This window comes from Micromesistius poutassou, assembly GCF_964030765.1.
Source record: "Micromesistius poutassou genome assembly, chromosome: 3".
Taxonomy (NCBI): domain Eukaryota; kingdom Metazoa; phylum Chordata; class Actinopteri; order Gadiformes; family Gadidae; genus Micromesistius; species Micromesistius poutassou.
In genome coordinates, this window is record NC_140273.1 from 4,734,440 (window position 1) to 4,762,419 (window position 27,980).

Here is a 27,980-nt window from a genome sequence, read left to right on the forward strand (position 1 = left end):
GATTTAGAATGATTTTGATGATCTGCTGCTCTGCTGGTTCTGAAACCATGCAGATGACCCCTGAAGACCACCACCCAAATATCCCACACATTACCCCCCCCCCCCCCCCCAAATACACTACACCCAAAGACGTGATTTCATTACCAATGTTATTAAAGCTAGGGTGGGTCATTTGGACAAACCAGCCAGAGTGATCTCCATTTTGAAAGTAACTGAAAAAGTCCCGTCCCTCCCTACACGCCTCCTACCGGAAATTCCTATGGGCTGAATTAAATGATTGGAGGGGATTAATACATGCCTGTGACAGCCACACATAGCAGATTATTCCCTTTTTTTTAATTAAAAAATAAATAGCCTAGTTTCCCTTTAACAAGACGTGATGTCATTAATGAGGCCTGATGTCATTAACGAGAAGTCATGGCATTAACCAGCATGCCATACTTTCCCTTGACTGTGATGTTGTCATCATGAATGTCATATGAATAAGGAGGCAGCACAATGAACAGTAACATGTTTAATAGTTTGGAGCAAGCGAACGGTACATTTCCACATGTGGAAATGCCTCATCTCAAACGCCGTTCTGTGCCAAATATTGGTCCGTTGACAACGTTAAGCCCCCCAAAGTTATTTTTAGAGGGATGAACAAGAATCAAACAGAGCAGCATCTTTATAAATACAGCATATAGAAGACTTGTAACCCAAGCCTCTGTTAAATAATCTGTCAAAACGGTGAATCGGTTTTGGATTCAAAAGACAAATGAGCACTTACAGTATTATAGCAAATATCAACACTGAACACCAAGGTGGCTGGTTTGGCTCTGGTGTCTATGGTAACCCTGCGTTCCAAGGTAACCTGGTGGCTAGCGATCGAGAGCATGCTGTGGTCGAGGCAGATGCGTGGTACTCTCCACAAACAATGGGAAATACATTCACATGTTCAGCTCACTGAATCGGAGGACGGTAAAAATGCTGTCCTAGCTACTCGCTTACTAGCTACTAGCAAGCTAGCTACAAGCTAACTGGCCAATAGCTAACTAGCTGCAAGTTGACTGGCTAAAAACCACTAGCAGGAGGGAACATGCAGGGGAGCACAACATGTGGTGACGCTTGGTTGGCGGAGTTCTACAAAACAAACCACCCAACGCGCTTTTATGTTTAAAAACACAGAACGAACTAACTGAACACGCTCTTGAAATCCACTCTGACATTCTTCGTCCATAGTCTAGGGTGACCAGACGTCCCCGGTTTTCCGGGGACAGTCCCCGTTTTCAGTGACCTGTCCCCGGCTACTGCTGTCCCCGGAAATGTCGCCGGATTTGACTGTGACTGAAAGATCCGAACACCCCCCCCCTCCCCCCCCCGTCAACAAACCCGGCCGCCCGCAAACCCGTACCCCCCCCACCCCCCCCCCCGCCAACAATCCCATCCGCCAGTGTAAGGGCAGTGTCCCCGTTTTAGTTTTCCATGACAAAAACACTACATGTTTGGAGGTTTTTACACCGCTGAACCCAAAATGTCCCCGGATTTTGTCTCAGAAATCTGGTCACCTTACCATAGTCCTATCCAGTATCACAAGACTAGTACTCTAGTCATATGTCTAGTAGTAGTAGTGTATATCTTGTAGTACTACAGTAATCTCCATATCTCCATGTCTCTTTAGTAGTAATATCTGGTCCTACATCGAGTGATGTTATCATTTTAAACCCCTGCTGTTAGAGAGAGAGAGAGAGAGAGAGAGAGAGAGCGAGAAAGAGCGAGAGAGAGAGAGAGAGAGCGAGAGAGAGAGCGAGAGAGAGAGAGAGAGAGCGAGCGAGGATCATATCACTGGAGAGGTGATGATGGATGGGGGCGGGGTTTGCGGGTCACGTCGGTGTTGAGGTGACCCTCTCCCTCAGCGTCGTGCCGATGAGGTCGCTGGTTCTGGTTCTGGTCTTGGTTGTTGGAGGCGGGAAGCAGCCGGGTCACGTGACCGATGCCCTTAGCCACGCCCTCTCTGAAGAGCAGCTTGGCTCCCAGGCGCAGGTACTCAGCGTGCTTGATGAAGCGGAACCGAACCACCGCCCGCTCCCCCGTGCGCAGCTCCTCCTAGTGGAGGAACGAGGAACATACAAGAGATAGAACACATACAGACGTATCACATACAATACAGAATATATCACATATAATTCATTATACACATAATCTCATATATAAAATATACAAATACATTACCCATATGGAATGTAGATGTGCTAAAGAATTATTAACATGCTGAGAGGGTTGGTGGTGAGGCTATGCTAACATGTTATTGCTAACATGCGACATAGTGAGGACCCACCTTCCCCTGCATACAGAGCACGGTGGCGGTCTGCCGGACGTTGCCCACGTGCACCGTGACCTGGGAGCCCCGGCGGAAGGTCTTGGCGTGGAAGAGGAGCACGATGGACGCCTCGAACTGACAGCAGATGGTCGGGTTCATCCTTGGACTCACCATCACCATGCCCTGGAAACACACCACCATGAAGTCCCCATGACAACGCCATGGCATCACCACCATGACGTCACCATGCCCTGGAAACACATCACCGTGACGTCACCACCATGACGTCACCACCACAACGTCACGCCCTAGAAACATATCACCATGACATGACCATGACATCACCACCAGGACATAAGGTACCTTGGGTAGCACATGGTTAGGTGTTAAGGGATAAAGGGCTAAGGGTTGGAGGTTAAGGTTTAGAGGTAAGGGGTTAGAGGTTAGGGATTAGGGGTTAAGGGTTAGAGGTTAGATACCCGGTATTAGAAGTTAAAAGTAAGTGGTTAGTTGTTAGAGGTTATGGGTTCTTAGTTAGGGCTTAGAGGTTAGGGGGTACCAAGATAGAGGACAGGGTGAGGGGTTAGAGGTTAGAGGCCAGAGGTCAGGTCAAGGGGCCTGACCTTGCGTAGCAGCGAGCGGTCGAAGTTCCCCAGGGCCAGTGTGGCGGCCTGGCCGGCCCTCAGCAGGCGGCACCCGGAGCGGTTCCTCTGGATGCTGCCCACCCGCAGCCTCAGGAAGCCCCCCGCGTCCGTAGGGCCCACCAGGAGGCGCTCGCCTTCCCGGCACACCCCGCTACACACACACACACACACACACACACACACACACACACACACACACACACACACACACACACACACACACACACACACACACATCACATCACTAATCACACAAGCTGTACACATACACACACATCACTAGTGACTAGTGACCCCGCTGCACACACACATACATTAATAATCACAACCCGCTATACACAAACACACACATCAATCACATCACAATCACATCCCACTGCACACACACACACACACACACACACACACCACAAAGACTGACCTGTACAGAGTGCCCCCCACCACGGTCCCGACATCAGGAACAGAGTAGATCTCATCCACCTGCAGAGCAACACGTTGTGTGTGAATGTGTGAGTGTGTGTGTGAGTGTGTGTGTGTGCGTGTGAATGTGTGAGTATGAGTATGAGTATGAGTATGAGTGTGTGTGTGTGTGTGTGTGTGTGTGTGTGTGTGTGTGTGTGTGTGTGTGTGTGTGTGTGTGTGAATGTGTGACTATGAGTATGTGTGAGTGTGTGTGTGAGTGTGTGCATGTGAATGTGTGCGTGTGTGTGCGTGTGAATGTGTGAGTGAGTGTGTGTGTGAGTATGAGTGTGAATGTGAGTATGAGTGTGTGAGTATGAGTGTGTGTGTGTGTGTGTGTGTGTGTGTGTGTGTGTGTGTGTGTGTGTACCTGGAACTCGGTGGGCTGCTCCATGAGCTCCTCCTGCTCCTGGCTGCTGCTCAGAGGAGGGAGGATGTTGAGGAACTCCTGGAGGAGCTGCAGCCCCTCCCCCCCCACGCTGGACACCAGGAGGATGGGGGTGATGCTACACACACACACACACACACACACATTCCCAGATTATCCCAGAGTTCATAGTATATATTCAGACTCTTCCCAGTATATATTCCGAGTGTTCCCATTATATGTTCCAAGTGTGTGTTCCCAGTCTTCAAGTATGTGTCCCAATTGTTCCCAGTGTTCCCAGTATGTGTACGCAGTATGTGTTTCTAGTGTTCCGAATATGTATTCCCAGTCTCCAAGTATGTGTTCCCAGTGTTCACAGTATGTGTTCCCAGTCTGTGTTCCCAGTGATCCCAGTCTCCCAGAATGTGTTCCCAGTGTTGGCAGTATGTGCTCCCACCCTCCCAGAATGTGTTCTCCGTGTTCCCAGTATGTGTTCCCAATGTTCCCAATGTTCCCGGTCTCCCAACATGTGTTCCCAGTATGTGCTCCCAGTGTTCCCAGTACCTGGTGGACTGTGTGAACTGCTGCGCGGCGGTGACGGCGTCGTCGGGCCCGGTCACGAGGAAGGGCACCTTGTTGCAGCCCGGCTGCTTCAGGACGCGCTCCAGCTGCCGGAGGGTCCGCTCCACCGTGGAGCGCGAGCACAGGTCCACCTTGCTCAGGACCAGGAAGATGGGCACCTTCAGGGCCAGGGCCAGGCCCAGGTGCTCCCGGGTGGTCCCCGCTAAGAGCGAGGGGGGAGGTCACTACCGTTAGTCTGGGTTCAGCTCAGCACTTCTCTCCTCAGACGGCGACGTGAACAAACCACAAAGCCGACATTTTCATGAAGGTTTGTCCCACGGCAGATCTCTAGTGTTTCGTTAAGTGTCTCAAAGTTCAAAAGTCCAAAGTTCAAAGTGAGCTTTATTGTCAATTCCAAAATAGGTGCAAGACAGAAAGAGTCAGACAGAGTCATCGAAATTGCGCTTGTCTCTGACCCACGGTCCAGAGAGAAAAGTAGAAAAGGATCAAATTAGGTATAAAGGAAATAAAATAAGTAATATTTACAATAAATCAATTCTAAATAATGAAAAATAATTCTGAATAGTGCATGCAGTAGCGGTTCTTTTGCATGCAGTAGCATTTTTTTTTTTTCTCGTGTACTCGTGCCGCCCCCCATGTAATGCCGCCCTGGGCGGCTGCCTGCTTCGCTCGTGCCTAAAACCGCCACTGAGTGCATGAGTCTTATGAGGACGCCTGCGGGACACGCTGGGCCAAACCGGATGGAACCACATCTTTGGAAAGTAGTACAAGAGATCATTTGTCCCCATGATCCACTGACACCAGAATCGGAGCCTTGCGTTACGCAGCACAGGGGCCCGGGACTACAGCGGGGCCGGGGAAGCAGACAGCGCTCACACAGACAGACAGATCGTCACACAGACAGAGAGACAGACAGTCAGACGGATGGACAGACAGACAGACAGACAGACAGAGAGACAGTCACACAGACAGAGAGACGGACAGTCACACAGACAGAGAGACAGACAGTCAGACGGATGGACAGACAGACAGACAGACAGAGAAACAATCACACAGACAGAGAGACGGACAGTCACACAGACAGAGAGACAGACAGTCACACAGACAGAGAGACAGACAGACAGACAAACGAGTGTCACAAGCAGACGGACAGGCAGACAGGTAGAGAGACAGACCTATGCCGGTGTTGGCGCTGACCACCAGCATGGCGAAGTCGGGTCCGTAGCTGAGCAGGCCGAAGATGGTGGTCTTCAGGTACTTGTGGTGGCCCGCCAGGTCCATGAAAGTGATCATCTTAGACGAGTTCTCACAGATCTCCTCCGCCGTGCGCGAATCACTGTAGTTCACCACCTACACACACAAACACTGTAGGTCAGATTTCATATATGTATACCAGTGTTATTAAAGGTGCTGTAATTTTCATCTATATATATACAAATATTATGAAAGGTGTTGTAGGTAAGATGTAAAATATATATTAGTATTGTTAAAGGTGCTGTAGGTAAGATTTAAACATATGCCAGTATTATTAAAGGTTCTTTAGGTAGAATTAAATATAAACTTGTATAATTAGAGGTGCTGTAGGTAAGATATAATATATCAACTAGAAAGTGCAAAGTGAGGTTGAAAATATGTTATAATAATAAAGACACATAATTTAAGACGTAAAGAAATGTTAAATGGCTTAAATCAAGTGAAAGGATTTGAACGTCCTCCATCCTCCCAAAAGTATAAAATATTTTGGAAATCTGAAGAGAAGCGCGCGATTACAAGCTAATCTGAACATTTTAAAATTGGAATGGAGTCTCTAGGTGAAAAATTGAGGAAGGAGATAGGTCCCAAAGTTTGTAGAGAATAATAAAGAAGAAAGAATAAAACTTAGCTTAGACAGCCGCCTAAGCTGTAAAGTGCTGTGGGAAACCCACATTAAAGCAGCTTTAATAGACTTTAGGGAGCAACTCTCTCTTAAAGCAGCTTTAATATACTTTAGGAGCAGGTAGGGGGACAGCTTTAATAGACTTAAGGAGAAGGTAGGGGGACAGGTTTAATATACTTTAGGAGCAGGTAGGAGGACAACTTGCCCAAGGACGCCTTGGTCAGACTGGGGACATCTGACTAATCATCTTAATCACTAATCATCTGATTAGTAATCTGATTAAGTGTAATATGATTAGTACATGTAATCTGATTAAATGTCATCTGGTTCGTAGATGTAATCGAAATAAGTGTAATCCGGTTAGTAGATCTGATTAAGTGTTATCTGATTAAGTGTGCTCTGATTAAGTGTGATGTGAGCACCTCTCCTTTGCTGTTGAAGCCCAGAATCTCGAAGCTGATGCTGGAGGTGCGCCCGGTCTGGATCTCGTGGAGGTGTCTGAAGAGGTTGAGGCGGGCACGGCCACGCCCGTTGTCCAGCTCCCCCTGGGTCAGGACCCCCAGCAGGGTGGACTTCCCAGAGTCCACATTCCCAAGGACCGCCACCCGCAGGTCCAGGAACTGACCCCCCAGACAGAGAAGGTACAGCAAGAAATGCCACGTCAAATACTAGCAGCAGTACGGCACAATACACTACATAACTTCTATATTTACTACATTACTACTTTATACTACTATATATACTACATTACTACTATATAAACTACATTATTATTATATATACTACATAACTACTATACATACATACTACAATATTACTTTATATACTACATTACTACAATATATACTATATACACGATAGATAATGGATGGCGATGGATGATGATGGATGAAGATGGATGACAATGGAGGGATGGATGATGATGGATGGATGATAGATGTTGGATGAATGAGGGATGGATGATTGAGGTCACCTGTTGGTCATCTGGAACTTTCCGCACCAGAACTTCAGTAATCTTTCTGGATTTCCGGTCTGAGTTGTACTCCACCTCCCTCTCTCTGAGGATGGTTATATCTGCTCCAACCCTAGGGAGTACAAAGTAAGTACTTCTACTACTACTATAGTACTACTAGTATTACTACTGCTACTGCTACTAATACTTCTACTAGTACTACTTCTACTAGTACTACTTATAATACAAAAATACTACAACTTCCATCATATTACTACTAATAATGCTACTTCTAGTACTACTACTATAATAATACTACTAGTACGTTCTTCTCTGCCATCCTCTGCAGGGTGTGTAGGTTAATACTACCTCTAGTACTACTAGTACTACGACTAGAACGCACTTCTCTGCCATCCTCTGCAGGGTGTGCAGCGAGGCCTTCATGTCCTCCTGGCTGAGGCCCACCAGCATGCCGTTGTCCTCCACCCCGATCTGGTACACCGCCTCGCCCCCGCCCTCCTGCAGCCTCCACTTCAGCTGCGTGGCCAGGTGCTCGAAGCGCTGCGGCGTCGGGGACACCAGCTTCAGCTGGAAACACAGAGGCACACACTGTCTATCCTGTTTAACCCATACCTGCTCCTTAATGGCCGGTCTCAGTACTGTCCAACCCCTACCTGCTCTTTATTGACGTGTCTCTGTACTGTCTAACCCCTACCTGCTCTTTATTGACGTGTCTCTGTATGTCTAACCCCTACCTGCTCTTTATTGACGTGTCTCTGTACTGTCTAACCCCTACCTGCTCTTTATTGACGTGTCTCTGTATGTCTAACCCCTACCTGCTGCTTAATGACCTGTCTGTACTGTCTAATCCCTACCTGCTCCTTAATGACGCCTCTGTCTCTCTGTACTGTCTAACCCCATTGAAACACAAACCCCGGTGTACATTTAAGGCAACATCACCAACAATAATAATAACATTACTTACCTTATATTCAATGTTTCCTTCTTCTGCCTGCAAATACATAAACAGAAAGATAGATCATAGGTGGGTGGATGGATAGATAGATAGATAGATAGATAGATAGATAGATGCATAGATATATAGATGGAAAGAAATATAGTGTTATAAAGATATACAGTGTGATGGATGGGAAAGAGAGAGGGAGAAGGGGTACAATCATTTATTATTAGGCTTGTTGCAGCTATGATGAATCGTGTTTCACAGCTCGCTCTGGCCTGTTTACATCTCTACATGAAGCTCTACAGTCACGATGGAACATCAACAGAGGATGACCCGAAATAGAGAGTGAGGGATGCGTGTTGGCTAACGGTCTGTCAGCTATCAGCTCGTACCTCCGGTGGTAAATTTGGCGTTGGGGATTTGTTGCTCCGGCTCTTCCTACTCTTCCTTCTGCGGCCTCGTTTGCCTTTTCTGCTCCGCGACTTCTTGTAAATCTTCCCTCCGTTACCGGAGCTGGAGCCGTGCATCCTCTGCCCGGCATATACCGGACATGTTTCCGACGACCGGACATCCATCGATGCGTGTGGGAGGATTCAATGCTCCCAGTTTACGGATAATATGCAAAATGATGAAAGCCCCATTGTTTAAATGGTATCATAAACCATAATATTATGTATCCGTGGGACTGGAGGCGCGCAGACTGCGGTAGCGCGCTATTGCGACAGCGCGTCGTGCGTGCGGTACCAAGCGCACACGCATTTCTTAGTGCCTAAACTAACCTAAACCATCTCTCTAACCTAACACCTGTATTAACCATCTCTAAACTAATACATAACCTTAACTTAGCCATCTCGAACATAACCTTAACTTATACCTATCTAACATAACTTAAACTTAACAATCCCTAACATAACCTAAACGAACCATCTCTAACGTAACCTAAACTAAACATCTCTATAAATACTTGTTTAACGTATAATGTAATATGCTGTATGAATTCACAAAATAAACAATTGAGCCATTTATTTTATTTTATTTTTTATTTATTTTCGCTCCGTTCGATTTTTGTAAAAAAAAAAAGTACATATTATTATTATTGCCTTTTTATGTATTGTAGCTTATTAATTGATCTATTAATTTGACGTATTTCCACGTCAGTGTGCAGTGACGTCGCCGTAGGCAGGGTCACGTGTCTTGTGCTGCATCAGCTGACGATCCCGGGACTTCCGGTCCGATGTTTTTAAGCTGAAATCTGTCGTATGTTTTTGTACTCTTCGTCTGAATAAAAGTGAAAGACAAGTGAAAAGACCCGTGAAAAGTGTGTCATCTGTCCAAGGTCGCAGTTGGACGCAGACCACACAGTGAGCGCTCGTCAACAGGGAAACCAATGCAGAGTAGGAGCAGAGAAGCGCTTTAAATTATACTTCCCTCTCGTCTCATCGACGTGTAGTAAACGGTTTATAAACAATGACCTCTTCGGACAGCGAGGAGGACTCGTACGACGAGAGGAGCGCACTGGTTTCATCGGAGACGCCGCCGGTTCCGTCTTACCAGCCTGAACAGCCTGGCCCGGTTCCGAGCGCCCAGGTGTGTGTGTGTGTGTGTGTGTGTGTGTGTGTGTGTGTGTGTGTGTGTGTGTGTGTGTGTGTGTGTGTGTGTGTGTGTGTGTGTGTGTGTGTGTGTGTGTGTGTGTGTGTGTGTGTGTGTGTGTGTGTGTGTGTGTGTGTGTGTGTGTGTGTGTGTGTGTGTGGGGGGGGGGGGGGGGGGGGGTTCAGTAACCCGCCTGTCATTGATGTTTAGGTACCTGTCTGTCATGATGTTTACTAACCTGTCTCTCTTTCTCTCAAGATGTTTACTAACCTGTCATGATGTGTAGTGATCTGTCATGATGTCTGTCTGTGATGATGTTAAGTCACCTGTCTGTGTATCTGTCTGCAGGGGCCCGTGTCTCGGAGGGGGAAGAGGTCGGGGCGAGGGGCGGGACCAGAGGCGGAGCTAGATGAGGAGGAGGAGCTAACTCTGAAGTATGGCGCCAAGCATGTGATCATGCTGTTCATCCCAGTCACCCTGTGCATGGTGGTCGTCATAGCAACCATCAAGTCCATCAGCTTCTACACGGAGAAGAGTAACCAGAGGCTGTAAGTCACTCACCCACTCACTCCCTCACTCACTCACTCACTCACTCACTCACTCTGTCTCACATGTGTATAATGTGTGTGTGTGGGTAGGTTCTACACCCCCTTCTCGGAGGATGAGGTCTCAGTTGGGCGGAGGCTTCTCAACTCCTTCCTGAATTCCATCATCATGATCAGTGTCATCGTCGTCATGACGATATTCCTGGTGATGCTCTATAAGTACCGCTGCTACAAGGTGACCTCATGTTTACGTATTTGTATATAATACATATATATATATATATAAAACAAGTTATACTAGTGCTACTCTTGGTATTTATGTGTGTTGATGTGTATTACTAGTGTGTATTTATGTGTGTTTCAGTTTATCCACGGCTGGCTCATCCTCTCATCCCTTATGTTGCTCTTCTGGTTCAGTTACCTTTACCTGGGGTGAGTTGTCTTTACCTGGGGTGAGTTGTCTTTACCTGGGGTGAGTTGTCTTTACCTGGGGTGAGTTGTATTTACCTGGGGTGAGTTGTCTTTACCTGGGGTGAGTTGTCTTTACCTGGGGTGACTTGTCTTTACCTGGGGTGAGTTGTCTTTACCTGGGGTGACTTGTCTTTACCTGGGGTGACTTGTCTTTACCTGAGTCTCTGTGTCTCCTCTGTCAGGGAGCTGTTCAAGAATTATAACCTGGCGATGGACTACCCCACGGTGGGGGTCCTGATCTGGAACTTCGGGGCGGTGGGGATGATCTGCATCCACTGGAAGGGCCCCCTGCAGCTGCAGCAGGCCTACCTCATCCTCATCAGCGCCCTCATGGCCCTCGTCTTCATCAAGTACCTCCCAGAGTGGTCCACCTGGGTCATCCTCGGAGCCATCTCCATCTACGGTGCCTAGCAGCCGGGCAACTAGCACCCTCACATAGCAACTAGCACCCTCACATAGCAACTAGCACCCTCACATAGCAACTAGCACACTCACATAGCAACCAGCACCATCAGCTGTCAACCAGTACCATCACCTAGCAACCAGCACCATCACCTAGCGACCAGCACCAGCACCTAGCAACCAGCACCATCAGCTATCAACCAGTACCATCACCTAGCGACCAGCACCATCAGCTAGCAACCATCACAATCTGCTATCAACCAGCACCATCAGCTATCAGCCAGCACCACAACCTTGCAACCAGCACGTCACATAAAAGAACATTACCATCACCTAGCAACCAGTGTAAACAGCCATCGACCAGCACCATCACCTAGCAACCAGCACCGTATTTTCTAACCCATGTGTTGTGTCTTAGACCTGGTGGACTAACTGTAGTGTTGTGTTCTAGACCTGTCTGTTCTAACCCTAGTGTTGTGTTCTAGACCTGTCTGTTCTAACCCTAGTGTTGTGTTCTAGACCTGTCTGTTCTAACCCTAGTGTTATGTTCTAGACCTGTCTGTTCTAACCCTAGTGTTGTGTTCTAGACCTGTCTGTTCTAACCCTAGTGTTGTGTTCTAGACCTGGTGGCGGTGCTGTCCCCTAAGGGGCCCCTGAGGATGCTGGTGGAGACGGCCCAGGAGAGGAATGAACCCATCTTCCCTGCTCTCATCTACTCCTGTCAGTCCCCTTCACACACACATTACAATAATACCATATTATATTATAATAGTACAATCATTTAATCTATCTATCTATCTATCTATCTATCTATCTATCTATCTATCTATCTATCTATCTATCTATCTATCTATCTATCTATCTATCTATCTATCTATATATATATCTATATATATATCTATATATATATATATATAAATTAATTATAATAAAGTAATATTATAATACTTTGTGTGCACACACATATACTATGTGGCTTTGGTGTGTGTGTGTGTGTGTGTGTGTGTGTGTGTGTGTGTGTGCGCGTGCGCGCATGTGTGTGGTATTAAGATGTGTGATGTTTGTCTCTGCAGCTGGCATGGCGTGGATGGTAGGGATGGCCAACCCTGCAGAAGGGAGAAGACAGCAGTCAGGTAGGACACGCACAAGCACACACTGTCATACACAGCCACGCACTCTAATACACACGCACACACTCTCATACACACACACACGCACACTCTCATATACACACTCACTCTCTCACTTAACAAGAGCCAGCCCCTTCTATGGGCCTATGGGCATAACATGACATTATATTATACTTTATTATACTACATAGCGTGACATTATATTATACTTTATTATATTATACTACATAACATGACATTATATTATATGACATTATATTATATGACATTATATTATGACATCATTTCATATTATGCTATACAACACAACATTATATTATATTATGCTAGAGGGGTGAGGATGAGGCTGCATGAGAGCCGTCCCAGCCTCTGCTGTGTTGTGTTCCAGATGCAGAGGCCCAGGAGGCCGGAGGCCCCCTGGAGGCCGGAGACAACCCAGACCCCCCCGCTGGAGCCCAGGGGGCGGGTCCTGCAGAGATGGACCAGGAGGAGGAGAGTAAGATGCCAACCTTCTGCTGTCTCCTCTAGGACCACAGGGCTGGACCTGTTGGAGTCTCCTCTCTCTCTGTGTTTACCACAGGGTCTCGCTCTCTCTCACTCTCTCTGTGTTTAGCAGGGCTGTCTCTCTCTCTGTTTTTACCAAATGGTCTCGCTCTCTCTCACACTCTCTCTCTGTATATAATAGGGGTGTGATCGGCTACACGTGTACACGTGTAACCGGTTAGTAAATCATAACCGTTTAGGAAAAATCAGTAAACGAAAACCGAAAAAAAAAAAAAATCAAAATCAAAATTAACATGTACTATTTATTTAGAGATTAATAAAGCTACAAATGTTCCACTTTGACAACGTTAATGCGCTAAGAAATGCACGTGATAAATGTTGGGTAATTGACCACCGTGCATTACGTCATGTAACACGTAAGTTTCACTCCCCCCCCCTTTCCGCCATGTTGGAAGGTACGCCCCTCCGAGTGCAGCTGAGCTTTGCGTTATTGTTGACACGGTAGCTGCTAGCAGAGGAGGTTGTTGAAATTCTGTACTGTTTTAACAATGCCTGGAAATAACTGCTGCGTTAAAAACTGCTTCAATGTGGGTTACAGTTTGTCAGGTTCCCTAAATGGACAACGCAGTTGTCCCACACTACAAGATTTTTTAATCTTATGTGATTTTTGAGTCGGATGTACACCACACACATAAAGAGAATCTCAGCCCATTTCTTGCTCTCCGATCGTAAATACAAATACATGAGATTCGAACACAAGACGGAACACCACACACGGACAATCTAGTCCTCTAATGTCCCGCTGCAGGGCCGTGGAGGTAGAACTAGAGCGACTCGTCAACAGTGAAGATGGATCAGCGTCTTTTGACGGCAGTGGTTTCCGCGGTGCTTATGCTTACATAATATCAGAGAATATCCGCGTCAGTTCAATTAATGAATAAAGATCATAAACTGAATGGCTGTGCAAGTGTTGTGAGACACGGCTGCGAACCGGCAACTTAAAACAAAGTAGTGCCGGTTTGGTTCCGTGCCGCTGCCGTATCCAGTGGAATAGCAATAGCTATTATTATTATTATTGACTATAATGGTTTCTAATGTCTTCTTGTGTTCTCTGCATTTTCACTAGGACCCTTTTCCTTCGCCTTATTCTTCTCCATTTATTTCTATCTCGTAATGTCTCCTGCGTCTCTATGTTGCGTATTTCCTCATGTTTCTATGCCGCTCTGACAACGTTGCCCCTGGCAACCGATAGCCGTGGATGCCATCATGGCGGACGGGCTCAAACCCCTCCCCTCCCCTTCCCAAAAATCACGTGACTCCTCATTCTCAATAGCGCGACTGCGGTCCACTTAAAAAACAAACAAAAAACAAACGGTTAACCGTGTACACGAAAAAAAAGGGGTCGTGTAACCGTTTACAATTTTTTGTAACCGTTCACACCCCTAGTATATAATGCGGGTGTCTCCCTCTCTAGGCGGGGTGAAACTGGGTCTAGGGGACTTCATCTTCTACAGTGTTCTGGTGGGGAAGGCAGCAGCCACAGGAGGAGACTGGAACACAACACTAGCCTGCTTCGTGGCCATCCTCATAGTGAGTACCACCATAACCATGCTATCACCACCAGTGGCGGCTGGTGGTTTTTAAAGTGAGGGAGGAAGGACTGCGAGCTTGGTTACCATTGGTCTGCTTGCACTGTTAGTGGCGTATGGTGGCATAAGTATGTGAGACTCAAGTTGTTTCAGGGTGTTTTGGTGAACTACAAAATAGCAGGGAGGGATAATTATGTGAATAAAATTGATACAAATCCACCAGTGACAGCATTGTACTTTGAAAGCTGGTGGGCATGTCTCGGACTAGCATGTCTTGGACTACAAGGGCAGAAGGAAAGGATGCAAAGCTAATTAGTCAAATCAGGCCTACTCTTGATTTGTAAAACGAAATAAAAAAAATCTGGGCCTATTATTGGGCCTATTTTTGCCCTCAATGACTGAAGCTATTGGTTGTAATTTGGCTATGTTTATTTTCAGCTACAATTGTTTTAAGAAAAATTAAGACACAAGACCAAAATGCCAATGCATCATGCTCTGAATCATTCACTAACATCCTTTCCACAATATTAAACAGAACGGTCAGAGTAACAAACAATTAAAAGAACAACAAGAACATAATTCTTATTTTCTAATTTATTTAACTATTGACATGGGCTGTAAGCCTAACATTGTTTGAGGCAAATGTGGATTTTAATGGATGTTTGAGAATGTTGGTCATGGTGTTAAGCCAAATAAGATTGAGGGATTTCATTTATAGATCAAGTCAATCCTCCTCGCTGTTAGTGTGCAAAGATATCAGTGACCTGGTCATACCAAATGGCATATTTTTAAAGTGATAGAATAGAATAGAATCAGAATAACGGTGCGTGTAACTCCACGTTTTCGCCACCCTTTCAGACGGCTTGGTAACCCAACAGTGGAGTACCGAAAATAGGTAGACTCAGCGTTTTTATTTTGGCAGACTTTTGGAGGTGGAAACGCCAATATAAGCGAACTGAACCGCACCGCTCGGTGGGAAACGCCAATATAAGTGAACAGAGCCGCACTGTACAGATCCCTTAGCTAGTCCCACCCACTCAGAGGAGGACTTTCCTCCTCTCTCCCACTGACCCCCATGTTATTCACCGGCCGCCAGTAGTTCCCGAGAAATGAATGGGAGTCAATGGAGGCTGAGGGAGGAACGTCCTCTCCGAAGTAATGTTCAATAGGCGATAGGGGGTGCTAATATCCCTTTACCCAGGGAAACGAACATTACATATACAAAGGCATTAAAGTAGTCATATTTAAGGGCATTAATTCATTACAGTAGTCTGGGCAATCTCCCTCCCTCTCCTCACTGGAGAACCCTCCACTGATCACCACCCTAGCCTGCTTAGGCTAGCGTCAAGTGTCTGTGTTAATAAAGGTCTGTTGACCTGTTCTTCCAGGGCCTGTGTCTGACCCTGCTGCTCTTGGCCATCTTTAAGAAGGCTCTGCCGGCGCTGCCCATCTCCATCGCTTTTGGCCTGGTGTTCTACTTCTCCACAGACTACCTGGTCCAGCCCTTCATGGACAACCTGGCCACAAACCAGTACTACATCTGACTTCTGATTGGCTGCTGGAACTAACTAAATGTTTTTGATCGGAGCAACTCATTTTGGCCAGGCAGCTGGATGGACATGAAGAATCTATTTTTTTTCCTAACTAAAACCTGCTGGAACGTCTTTAACGTCTGGTTCTGTAATCATCCTAGAGAATATTCTCTGGAAGACTGTTGAAATCAAACGACCTGAACCTCTGCTATCCTCTTTGAAGTAGGCTCATCACTTAACTTAATCCTTAACGTAATGAACTATTCCAGACTAACATTGATTTGATTGATGGTTAGGTTGCTATCTAGGCTGGTCTTCTCTGACCACAAGTGTTTCTTGCTTCTCAGTTAGCTTGGTACCTGGTGGTGGGTACCTGTAGATCTTCCCTCTGGTCTGGTGTTGAAGACATCATCTGGGGTTAGATCTTTATCCAGGTGTATTTTATAAAAAAAGACATAAGGTGCTGGTGAAGTTTTCCCATTGAGATGTTAATAAAGTTGAGTCCTGACACCTAACCTCGACTTGAGTCCATGTGTTACTTTGGAACATGACATTTAATGCGTTCCCCTGTCATCGTTTCCAGGCTTTCAGCTACTTGGCCAGTGGTAATAACCTGAACGTTTCATTATTTTATTAATGGTTTGTAATATTCTTAAAAATTAAGAGAAGTTGCTTTGTGAGACCAAGATATTCAAATTAGCGTTTCATAATTAATATTATGGTATGCAGAGAAACAGAATGTGAAATCAGGATAGTCTCACTAGCCTATAAGAACAGGCTGAACCCAGTCATTGTCATAGTATTTTTACATTTGCTACGAGACGAGGTGTAGATGTATCTAAACCATAAAACATCTGGTCCTGCTGGAACAGCTGGTTGGTTACAGTGGGCCAACCCCTTTCAGACTACAGAGAGCCTGCATGTCAACAGAATCACAACAGCATCAACTCATCTTTCAATGCCTTTATTATGATAAAAAAGAAAAGTACAGTACACAACAGACTAACTGGTTTCAGTTGGGAGCTAGTTTCTCTCCTCAAACTGGCCTTTGTTTTTCAAGAGGAACGCCGCTAGGTACTCGATGGGGTTTGGTGGTCTGGAACAAAGAGGTCAGAGGTCAGTGCTGTAGCAAGAGAGGACTGACTACCACCTGGTGTGGGAGTGCAGCTCACCTGTCCTTGGCCAGCACCGACAGGCCCTGCAGGAGGATGGGCACGACCGTCTGGTCCAGGTAGGCTCGCGTTGGGAGGGCCTGCAGATCCACCTTCTGCTTGGAGCTCTTCTCTGCTGCGCTGCCCTTCTCATTCTCCACTATTCTCTAGGAATGGTCAACGAACAGGAGATCATCAGCATGGAGGAAACACTCACCGACATACAGGTAACAACACACACACAAAATACAGAGCCTTACATGCAATCTCTATGGGTTCCGTGGGGCTTCCACTTACGCGCTTCAGTCATACGTAACTGAGCAAAGAGAAGGAGGGGGCATCTTCGATCAAGTCACTGACTACCTTCAAGCTGGCGACTACAGTGCAATTCTGTTGGTTCTTTGAAAGTTCCTTTTAGTCTGCGATCAAATTCAGACAAATTGGCATTAAAGCAATCAGGACCTCCAAGACCAAATGTAATAATTAAACAAGTTTCTACAAGGGGGGGGGGGGGGGGAGAGAAGTCATACACCTGAGAATTTAACAAATTGGTACGAGCGGAAAAAAATCTGTCTAGCAGGCTGTGAAGAAGCTAATGCAGTCTTCTGCTACCCCTGCCTACTCTTCCACCCTGATGGCGGCACGGCAGCCAGCACTGCTTGGGTATCGACTGGTGTGACAGATATGCACCATCTGTCTAAAATAAATAAAGAAGCTTGAGCTGTCAAAGATCCACATGGATGGCTGCTTGAGATTTGCGGCTATTGGGAGGGTGAATATTGCCACTCAACTCCAAGATAATTTGACTGCACTACCTTTGAAATGTTGTAAAGTTTGTGAAAGCTCTTGATCCTACAATCTGAACAAATTATGCAGTATTTTCAGCAGATTTTGTATTTCATTTGTGTGTGAAAATACATTGCTTGTGCAATGTTGAGGAATGTGAAATTATTGTATTTCTATGTAGCACTGTGATAACTTATTTTGCTTTTGTAAGCCAATACTTTCAAGGTCAGTCAATTAATTATTGACTTAATATTCTGCCCCTGTCTTTATGTTGTTGCCGGACATATCCGTGTCCTGTTTAGCTATTTTACATCCTACAACATTAGATTCATGTAAATAATTATTTTTTCATTTTTGTTTATGGAGTTGCCATCTAGTGGACACAAGAAGGATCTCTGTATGAGTTAATCATCTAACAACAAAATTATACTGTCTTGCTTAATGCACCATTGAATAGGTCACCTTAATCATTATCTGAAAATCCCCCCCCCCCCCCCCCCCCATATTTTTTTCAGGAGCCACCAATGTGTGGTATACATGTTACCTATATGTATTATAAGCCTGGATGTTGCCTATATATCTGGATGTTACCTGGATATTGTCTGTGAGGCCATATTCAGCATGGGGGTTTTCCGTCACCTGAAAAGGAAACAAATTCACACATTGCTTATTTAGATCAAACTAATGAATATACTATCACACAGGTTACATATCGTATTTATAACTAATGAAGACACTACTCACAGACTACAGATTATATTTATAACTAATTAAGTTACTACACGCAGGTTACAGATCATATATCTTACCGGGGTGTGTCCCTCCATGGACTGGTCTGCGTCTGCGTGATCTGTTGAAGATGAGTGGCAAGTTAAGGAAAGTATTCCCACCAAGTGATACAACTGATCCGTTACTCACTAATGCAAGTCACCCCGCTACACTATTAGCTTGGCTAGCAACATAGCCGCAATGCATTGAAAAAATAGAGCAATACATTGAGAAGTGCAGGAATAATCAGCGGTGTGGTGGTTTTTCCAGGGTTATAAACCCGAACCATTAAATATACCTTTCTGAGACAACCCGCGGATATATTTACAAGGGATGAAAGAGACGGCGTAATGCTGTCATCCTGGAAGCTGCCCAAACACCGTCGGGCTTATTTCTCCCAACTGAACTAAAGGAACCAACTTAAATAACCATGTACTACTCATGAACTAAACAAATCATGAACTAACTCAGCTTCTTTAGCATTGGCCCGCAGGCCAGGCGGCTCTATGGACCGTAACGTTGGAAGAGCGGTAAGATACCAACCAAGCATCGTATACAGAGGGTTTATAACTTCACAGGAACACCCATTTCTAAATGCATTTTCAGATAAGTATTTTCGCCAATGCTTTCCAACACGCATGCAGTGAAACTAGAACTAGAAGAAGAAGAAGACCGTGAACCCGGACAACAATTGACTCACCGTCCGCCATGTTTGTTGTTAGATGTTACGCAAGATACGTTGCGTAGCACTTACGCATTTTACGTCGTTGATAAGGAAAACGGTTGAAACCGGTTGTAAATGCTTTACATCTAACAGATCGAATATTAAGTTAAAATTGTTTAAAAAAAAAACAAAAAAACGGACGATTCTATAGTTTCCTCATTACGGAATCGGTAATAAAAACCTATAAAATTATTAACACCGTACAATAATACAATAATTATTAATACAATAACCCTAACACCGGAAGTGTGTGTGTGTGTGTGTGTGTGTGTGTGTGTGTGTGTGTGTGTGTGTGTGTGTGTGTGTGTGTGTGTGTGTGTGTGTGTGTGTGTGTGTGTGTGTGTGTGTGTGTGTGTGTGTGCTGGATGGAGAGACAGCGGCCAGACAGAGACACACATCACAGAAACACACTGGTGCAACACCCTCGCCTCAAAGGTTTACTCGCGACCTAAATCTCCCGATCTGGATTATTATAACCGGGTGGGGGACCTGGCGTGGTGGAGACCCCAGACCTGCCAGACCGACAGCAAGTCCCAGTGACATGGACCTGGTAGAGTCGGAGAGATGAGCTCCGCAGGCTGGGGAGGGAGAGGCAGGAAGAAGCGGTTGCCTGGCGCGGCACCGTCGGACCGCGACACCTGCGACCAGGCGTCGCTCCTCCAGCGGAGTCTCCACTATGGTGCTTACCCGCTGCTGGCGGTGCTGTCGATGCTCCGGCTGCTCGTCGTGCAGCTAAGCGCGATCCTGCTGTGGCTGTACGGCCGACTGATCCCTGCCGTGCTCACTGGGAGCGCAGCCGGGCAGGTGAGCGACCAGCGCGGCGACAGCCAGCAGGTCCAAGACAGTGACAAGGTCTGGAACCACCACAAGCAAGCCTTCGAGTACATCTCGGTGGCCCTCAGGATCGACGAAGAGGAGAAAGGTGGTGAGTGAATATTTTGTTTGCCTAGTTAATGTCTTATTGGTGCTGTGTTGTGGTATTTTTTTCAAATATTATTATACAGAGTATTCAATTGTGGATAATACATTTGCACATTATAAGACGATTTTCACGAACAGTGACCAAAGGCTTGATCATAAGGCTTCCACGTGAGCATTGAGGTCTCTAAATAACGATGTTTATTTCAGTTTATTTGAATTTCAAATTCGCAGATCTTTTGAGTTGTAAAGCTGGCCGTATCTTCTAGGACGGAAGGTCTATATGTTATATTTGTTACAAAATCCAGTCACACTTCTATAAAGAGCTTCTAGGGCAGTAGACCAACATGGGTCAGGACAGTAAACTTGGACCAGCTTGGACCAGGTCCACAGAGCTAGACCAGCCTGGACCAGGACAGCAGAGCTGGACCAACCTGGACCAGGACAGCAGAGTTAGACCAGCCTGGACCAGGACAGCAGAGCTAGACCAGCCTGGACCAGGACAGTAGACCAGCACCAGACTGCCCCAGGTGTCCCAGGTCACGCGTTCATGTTGCTGGAGTCAATAGATGTTTTGTGAAGACCTTTCTATGAAGTCTATTGATCACTGGCCTCCATTCTGTAATGGAAGTTTGATCCAAACTTTCTAAAGAACCTCTGGCCAAATCTCTGATTATAATATGTGCCATTTGGGTCAGTATGTATCGATCATAGTACGTATTGATCGCTATGTCTCGACTGAGTCTGCCTTTCCACAGAGCAATGCCCAGGGGAATCAATCATGTGATCAGTGTGGAATGTGTTGATTGTGTACATGATCTGGACAGTAGCAGCACTGTGGTGCTGTACCATAGCTCAGTCTAACATGTAGCGTCTATTTAGGCTGTAGTGGCTCACGTTTGGTTAGGATATTTAGTTTGATCAGTATAGTGTGTGTGTGTTTCAGGCCCCAAGCTGCAGGCTGTAGAGTGGTACAAGCGAGGCATCGCTGAGCTGGAGAGGGGCATCTCCGTCGACCTCGGCCCAGGAACAGGTGAGATACGCCTGGGGGAGGGACTTCCTGTTTACTACTGCACACTTCAGCCAATCAAGAGTCATAATAAGCCTTCTGAGTCTGACTTACTCCAGAAGAAATTGGTTTGACCAATCATAAGACAGGATAGATAGATAGTAGACGGATACACAATCGACCAGGTGTTCTGGTATCTACGCTCTGCTCTCTGGTAGCTGACTAGGTCACACAGGATATATACCGTACTCTAATACAGTAGGTCACACAGGATATATACCGTACTCTAATACAGTAGGTCACACAGGATATATACCGTACTCTAATACAGTAGGTCACACAGGATATATACCGTACTCTAATACAGTAGGTCACACAGGATATATACCATACTCTAATACAGTAGGTCACACAGGATATATACCGTACTCTAATACAGTAGGTCACACAGGATATATACCGTACTCTAATACAGTAGGTCACACAGGATATATACCGTACTCTAATACAGTAGGTCACACAGGATATATACCGTACTCTAATACAGTAGGTCACACAGGATGTACCGTACCCTAATACACCAGGTCTCACAGGGGATATGTGATGAAGTGATGAGTCGATTCTCTGGTGGGATGTAAATGTTTCATGCAGGGGAGACGACAGAACGAGACAAACGGCTACAGTCCAAAATGGCCACCAACCTCATCATGGCCAACGACAGACTGGAGCTGCTGGGTAAAGTACACCACCACTAGTTATCTGGTTAGCGTCTAGTCAACATGTAAAGTACACCACCACTAGTTATCTGGTTAGCGTCTAGTCAACATGTAAATGTTGTGTGTAAAATACACCACTGGGTAAAGTACACCACCGCTGAAAAACAGTATGCTATGCGGTTCGCCGCAGGTTAACCTGTTTATAGCAGCTTCTTGATATGCTAGCCTTATTATATTGTTACTTGTTATATTGTAGAGAGTATGTAAGAACAACATGCTAGCTTGTTAGCTTCTCGAAAACATGCACAAAACTGCGTGTTGCAGCTGAACTCCCGCGATTCCGGACTCTATACATAATCTATTTGGGAGCTGATTTATGCCACTTTTATTCAATGAACTTGCTCTCCAACCCATCCATCGATTATCTAATCTATGTTTATTTGTTCTCTCTCTTTGCTCTTCTTTTAGCCAAGGTGGTCTCAGGGTCTTCACCTCAAAGAGATACTTACACCACCAGGACTAACCCTGCCCACCATAACCCTCACCTGCGCCCAGGTAGGCTCTTACCCGCCCAGCATTACCCTCACATGCTCTCAGATAGGCCCTAAGCCTGCCCGCTATAACCTTCACCTGGACCCAGGTAGGCCCTAAGCCTCCCCACCATAACCCTGATGTTTGAGTAGTCCAGCTGTGTTTGAGTAGTCCAGCTGTGTTTGAGTAGTCCAGCTGTGTTTGAGTAGTCCAGCTGTGTTTGAGTAGTCCAGCTGTGTTTGGGTAGTCCAGCTGTTTTTCAGTATCTGATCTCGTTTGGACGTTTAATAGGGGATCATCCCACTATCTCTGCTCAAGTGATTCTCATTATTGGTGTGTGTGTGTGTGTGTGTGTGTGTGTGTGTGTGTGTGTGTGTGTGTGTGTGTGTGTGTGTGTGTGTGTGTGTGTGTGTGTGTGTGTGTGTGTGTGTGTGTGTGTGTGTGTGTGTGTTAGTTACCAGCGCCGCACCCAAGAAGAGAGACACTGTGGCTCCCTCCAGCCAGCCCTTGACCCGACCCAAGCCCACCTCCAAGGCCTCCGGCGGCCCCACGGCACCGTCAACTGCCCACCGAGCCCCCACACACATTAAGGTGGGGGACTGGGCCCCTTCACACAACCACAGCAATTAGGCACAGTAATAATCACGTTCTCATGATTATGATTACATAATAACAGGATCATAATAAAGTGGTCGTGATCATAACAACGTTAGCGTGATCATAATAACGTGATCATAACAACGTTAACGTGATCATAACAACGTAAATGTGATCATAATAATGTGATCATAACAACGTTAACGTGATCATAACAACGTTAACGTGATCATAATAACGTGATCATAACAACGTTAACGTGATCATAACTATGTGATCATAATAACGGGATTATGATGAGGTCATTATAGTCATGGTGTTATAATAACTTGATCATCATAACGTTATAATAATGATAACGAGGGCCCCCGGGGGTTGGGTCTGTCTGCAGGTGAAAGCAGGAAGTGGTCGTAAGGCGGGCACCCTGAAGGCCACGCCCCCGAAGAGAGACGTGAGGAACCTGAGGAATGTAGACCCCAAGATGGCCGACCTCATCCTCAACGAGGTCGTCCACAGGTAACTTCCATAGTGTGTGTGTGTTATATACTGTAGTATAGTGTGTTTTGTAGTAAAGTGTGTTGAGCAGTTCATTTTGTGTAGTGTAGTGTAGTGTAGTGTTATTTATTGTGTGTGTGTGTGTGTTTGTGCGTGTGTGTAGCGGCGTGTCGGTGCGGTTTGATGACATCGCTGGACAGGAAGTAGCTAAACAGGCGCTGCAGGAGATCGTGATCCTCCCTGCCCTCCGACCCGAGGTGAGGAGACTCCTCTCCTCCTCCTCTTCTCCTTTCTCCTCCTCTTCCTCTCCTTCTCCTCTTCCTCTCCTTCTCCTCCTCCTCTTCCTCTCCTTCTCCTCTCCTCTTCTCCTCTCCTTCTCCTCTCCTCTTCTTCTCCTCTTCTCCTCCTCCTCCTCTCCTCTTCCTCTTCTCCTCCTCTCCTTCTCCTCTCTTCTCCTCCTTCTCCTCTCCTTCTCCTCTCCTCTTCTCCTCCTCCTCCTCTCCTCTTCTCCTCTCCTTCTCCTCTCCTCTTCTCCTCCTCCTCTCCTCTTCCTCTTCTCCTCCTTCTCCTCCTCCTCTCCTCCTTTAGTGTGTATGTAGATGTATAACCATGGTGACTGACTCCAGCTGTTCTCCGCCAGTTGTTTACGGGGCTCCGGTCTCCGGCCAGGGGCCTTCTGCTGTTCGGGCCCCCGGGAAACGGCAAGACCATGCTGGTGAGGGGAGTCCCATTGCTATTGTTGTCATGGCAACAACTGTTTGATTTTCAAAATAAAAGTGAATTTTCCGCGTGACAGTTGATCTTCGGTGGCGTTCTGTGAGTAGGAAAGTTTTTATCTTCCAGGCTAAAGCCGTTGCCATGGAGTCCAATGCTACCTTCTTCAACATCAGCGGCTTAACATCCAAATACGTGAGTTAACACTGTTATAACCTCCAAACCAGGCTGAATACAGCACTAGCATTCACTGTTATAACCTCCACACCAGGATCAATTCAGCGCTAGCATTCACTGTATAACCTCCAAACCACGCTGAATACAGCACTAGCATTGCACAGATTTTGCCTAGTACAGTGCACAAAATATGTTAGTACTACTAGTAGTGCCTGCTGCAGTACTAGAGCAATAGCCCTGTGGTTCCAGGTTGGCGAGGGAGAGAAGCTGGTCAGAGCCATGTTCGCGGTGGCCAGGGAGCTCCAGCCATCCGTCATCTTCATCGGTCTGAAACACTCCTCTACTTTGTTTCCATTCATTTGAATTAATGATTCAGATCAATTAAATCAAAGTGGGGTTGTGACCTAATGTCTGTCTGTCTCCCTCCCTGTCTGTGTGTCTGTCTGTGTGTAGATGAGGTGGACAGCCTGCTGTGTGAGAGGAGGGAGGGCGAACATGACGCCAGCAGACGGCTGAAGACAGAGTTCCTGCTGGAGTTCGACGGGGTGACGTCTTCTTCTAGCTTAGCCGCTACGCTGTCAGCTAGCCTCTCAGCTAGGTTTTGTCAGCTAGCCTTTGAGCTAGGCTATTTTAGTTAGCCACTAGGCTATTTTAGTTAGCCACTAGGCTATGTAAGTTAGCCGTTACTATGTGATGGGAGTGACATGACTTGGATGTTTTGGTGTGTGTGCGTGTGTGTGTGTAGGTCCAGTCTGGTCAGGATGAGCGGCTCCTGGTGATGGGGGCCACTAACCGGCCTCAGGAGCTGGACGAAGCGGTGCTCAGGTCAGCCTGCCGTTCTCCATGTCTACCACTGGGGGGTGCTGTCGTTGCGTCTGTCCTTCTGCAGTTCCAGTCTCACAGGCTCCACAGGCCAACATTGTAGACCCTCTAACCTTAAATCCAGGGTAGGCCAATGGGTGCACAGGCAGAGTGCCGTAGGAAGCCGGTTGGGGTAGACAGACCGATAAGCCGTCCAATTACATTTGGGTCGGAATAAATAATTTGACGTGCCAGTTAACAGGCCTGCGACACAGATACCGATGATTTTAGTTTTTTATCTGAGCATTTGATTTATTGATTGCTGTTGGGTTATAAAGAGAATTTCAACAAATATGACAAAAAATGCCTCTTAAAATAAAGACTTGGGCTAGCTGGTGTGTAGCGGCTGTGACTAGTGGGCTAGTGGGAGTAGCCAATGGGCTAGCTGGTGTGTAGCGGATGTGGCTAGTGGGCTAGTGGGAGTAGCCAATGGGCTAGCTGGTGTGTAGCGGATGTGACTAGTGGGCTAGTGGGAGTAGCCAATGGGCTAGCTGGTGTGTAGCGGATGTGACTAGTGGGCTAGTGGGGGTAGCCAATGGGCTAGCTGGTGTGTAGCGGATGTGGCTAGTGGGGGTGGCGCGTGGGCTAGTTGGTGTGTAGCGGATGTGACTAGTAGGCTATCTTGTTGTATATCAGCTGCAAAAGTAAGTGAGTGTTTCTTGTTTTTCTCTGCAGGCGTTTTGCCAAGCGTGTGTACGTAGCGCCCCCTACTGAGCAGGTAGGAGAACTCCCCACAGCCTTTACTCAGCCGTCTGGAGATAACATGACGTTGAGCTGTGTGTGTGTGACTTTCTGTATTTTTTTAGACTCGCTTCCTCCTCCTGAAGACGCTCCTGGGTAGCCATGGCAACCCACTGAGTCAGAAGGAGCTGAAACACCTTGCCAGGTAGGCCACACCCCTCCTCAGTCACATGACCTGCCCATACATGATGATCCCGTTCATCAATCGCAAACAGGAAACGTGTTTACTTCCTGTGTTTCAGACTGACCGTGGGATATTCAGGAAGTGACCTCACCGCATTGGCTAAAGATGCCTCGCTGGGACCAATCAGGGGTGAGCTCCATCCCTGAATCCTCTGTCTGTCTTTGAAATATTGTCTTTGGTTGTGTCTTCTATATGGTTCTTTGTAGTTCTACGCTGTTCTGTATGGTTGAATGTGGTTCTAGTATGTTCTGTGATGTTTTTCGTGGCTGTGTTCTATATGGTTCTATGTCTATGTGTTGACAGAGTTGAGACCGGACCAGGTGAGGAACATGGCCGCCCGCGAGGTAAGTCCACATTCCCTGAAGAACTCAGAACAGAAAGTATGATGATGTAGTTTCCTCTCAGCTGGATTTGCAAAATGTTAACTAACAATAACTTAAGGGTTATCAATAATAGCTTGATAACCCTTAATAACACCATTAGTACAGGATGCTTAATGCACACCTTGATAACACCATTAGAACTACATGACAGGTTTCTATTGTCCATCACTTTAAATATTTGTCTTTCTGATCCACATCATTCAAGGTGAGCCCTCAGGTCTAGGGTAGGCTTGGGGTATGGGTTGGGTAAGGGTGTGTGTGTTCAGGTGTGTGTTGTGTCTCCAGGTGAGGAACATGCGTTGTGAGGACTTCCTGGAGTCTCTGAAGAAGATCCGGAGCAGCGTGGCTCCTCAGACTCTGGAGATGTACGCTCGCTGGAATGCAGAGTACGGAGACACCTCCACCTGCTAAGATGCGCACCTCTCTTTATGACGGATGATAAGACTGAGACGGTTCCTACAAACAATTCACCAGGAGACCATATTGACCTGCGACCCCAGTCAGGCGGACAACAGGAAGCAGTGCCTTACAACCTGATGGTGCTGCCCTCTGCTGGCCTCCCTGGACAACACACTGGACACCACCTGTAGCTGGTGACCTATGCCCTCAGGACTTCCTCAGGATGCAGAGCCCATAACTGCCGAAAGAGACGAGATGAGACAGTTTTGTGTTGGGGTCCAGCCCAGAGTCGCTCTGTGTTGGGGTCCAGCCCAGAGTCGCTTTGTGTTGGGATCCAGCCCAGAGTCGCTTTGTGTTGGGGTCCAGGCCGGTTGCTCTGTGTTAGGGTCCAGTCCACTCGCTTTGTGTTGGGGTCCAGCCCAGAGTCACTCTGTGTTGGGGTCCAGCCCAGAGTCACTCTGTGTTGGGGTCCAGGCTGGTTGCTGTGTGTTGGGGTCCAGCCCAGAGGCGCAAATTAAGTCACTTTTGCTCTACTGTAGCTTCTCAAAGTAAGTCTCCATTGGTTTTAACTTCAAATAAAAAGTTAATCATGTTATTGTGAATGTTATTATTTATGAAATGAGTCATTTAATTATTAAGTAGTTATTATTCTATCATTAAAAGCATAATTAGTAATTATTTCGTAGGAAACTATTATACAAGATTCCTGGGCAAGTGACTGCAATAGTTTGGGAAAAGGTTCTATTTGGGGTTCTCCCAAAGGTCTTTAGAGAACCGACATGTGCTGCTGCATGCCTCACCTCTGATTGGCTGACTGAGTTACCTGGCCCTTGTCCTAATGAAGGTTAGCCGAGGGAGCTGGCCCAGCAGGACCTCATCCCGTCTCCTGTGGAGGGTCTGCTTTACGCTTCATGTAAAAGGGA

General features: G+C 46.5%; 4 protein-coding genes across 5 annotated transcripts; 2 read left to right on the forward strand and 2 right to left on the reverse strand.

Moving 5' to 3' along the window:
* Nucleotides 1–1,761: 1,761 nt before the first annotated feature.
* On the reverse strand, nucleotides 1,762–8,724 carry LOC311340919 (GTP-binding protein 2-like). 2 transcript variants are annotated; one of them, XM_084465830.1, is made up of 12 exons: nucleotides 8,533–8,724; nucleotides 8,165–8,191; nucleotides 7,583–7,767; nucleotides 7,201–7,312; nucleotides 6,650–6,847; nucleotides 5,527–5,701; nucleotides 4,334–4,553; nucleotides 3,773–3,908; nucleotides 3,365–3,423; nucleotides 2,923–3,094; nucleotides 2,318–2,482; nucleotides 1,762–2,085 (listed from the first exon to the last, which is right to left on the reverse strand). In XM_084465830.1, exons 1-12 carry the CDS (start codon nucleotides 8,713–8,715, stop codon nucleotides 1,822–1,824), a joined length of 1,896 nt encoding a protein of 631 aa, XP_084321956.1. In that variant the 5' UTR covers nucleotides 8,716–8,724; the 3' UTR covers nucleotides 1,762–1,821. The 2 variants fall into 2 exon arrangements, with proteins under 2 accessions (XP_084321956.1, XP_084321955.1); XM_084465829.1 differs by having other exon boundaries at nucleotides 3,332–3,423.
* Nucleotides 8,725–9,362: 638 nt separating this feature from the next.
* psen2 (presenilin 2) lies at nucleotides 9,363–16,418 on the forward strand. Its single transcript, XM_084465835.1, has 10 exons — nucleotides 9,363–9,727; nucleotides 10,079–10,278; nucleotides 10,369–10,510; nucleotides 10,640–10,707; nucleotides 10,929–11,149; nucleotides 11,770–11,868; nucleotides 12,222–12,281; nucleotides 12,667–12,774; nucleotides 14,257–14,372; nucleotides 15,760–16,418. The coding sequence occupies exons 1-10, from the start codon at nucleotides 9,608–9,610 to the stop codon at nucleotides 15,913–15,915; spliced, it is 1,290 nt and encodes a 429-aa protein (XP_084321961.1). The 5' UTR covers nucleotides 9,363–9,607; the 3' UTR covers nucleotides 15,916–16,418.
* A 433-nt stretch (nucleotides 16,419–16,851) lies between these two features.
* dpy30 (dpy-30 histone methyltransferase complex regulatory subunit) lies at nucleotides 16,852–19,342 on the reverse strand. The gene is made up of 5 exons (XM_084465724.1): nucleotides 19,309–19,342; nucleotides 18,650–18,690; nucleotides 18,432–18,479; nucleotides 17,076–17,221; nucleotides 16,852–16,999 (listed from the first exon to the last, which is right to left on the reverse strand). Exons 1-5 carry the CDS (start codon nucleotides 19,316–19,318, stop codon nucleotides 16,927–16,929), a joined length of 318 nt encoding a protein of 105 aa, XP_084321850.1. The 5' UTR covers nucleotides 19,319–19,342; the 3' UTR covers nucleotides 16,852–16,926.
* A 370-nt stretch (nucleotides 19,343–19,712) lies between these two features.
* On the forward strand, nucleotides 19,713–27,634 carry spast (spastin). The gene is made up of 17 exons (XM_084464921.1): nucleotides 19,713–20,257; nucleotides 21,197–21,283; nucleotides 21,911–21,994; nucleotides 22,444–22,530; nucleotides 22,961–23,097; nucleotides 23,495–23,619; nucleotides 23,762–23,855; nucleotides 24,239–24,313; nucleotides 24,442–24,507; nucleotides 24,739–24,814; nucleotides 24,943–25,034; nucleotides 25,235–25,314; nucleotides 26,026–26,068; nucleotides 26,157–26,236; nucleotides 26,334–26,404; nucleotides 26,579–26,619; nucleotides 26,944–27,634. Exons 1-17 carry the CDS (start codon nucleotides 19,897–19,899, stop codon nucleotides 27,067–27,069), a joined length of 1,725 nt encoding a protein of 574 aa, XP_084321047.1. The 5' UTR covers nucleotides 19,713–19,896; the 3' UTR covers nucleotides 27,070–27,634.
* Nucleotides 27,635–27,980: the final 346 nt, after the last annotated feature.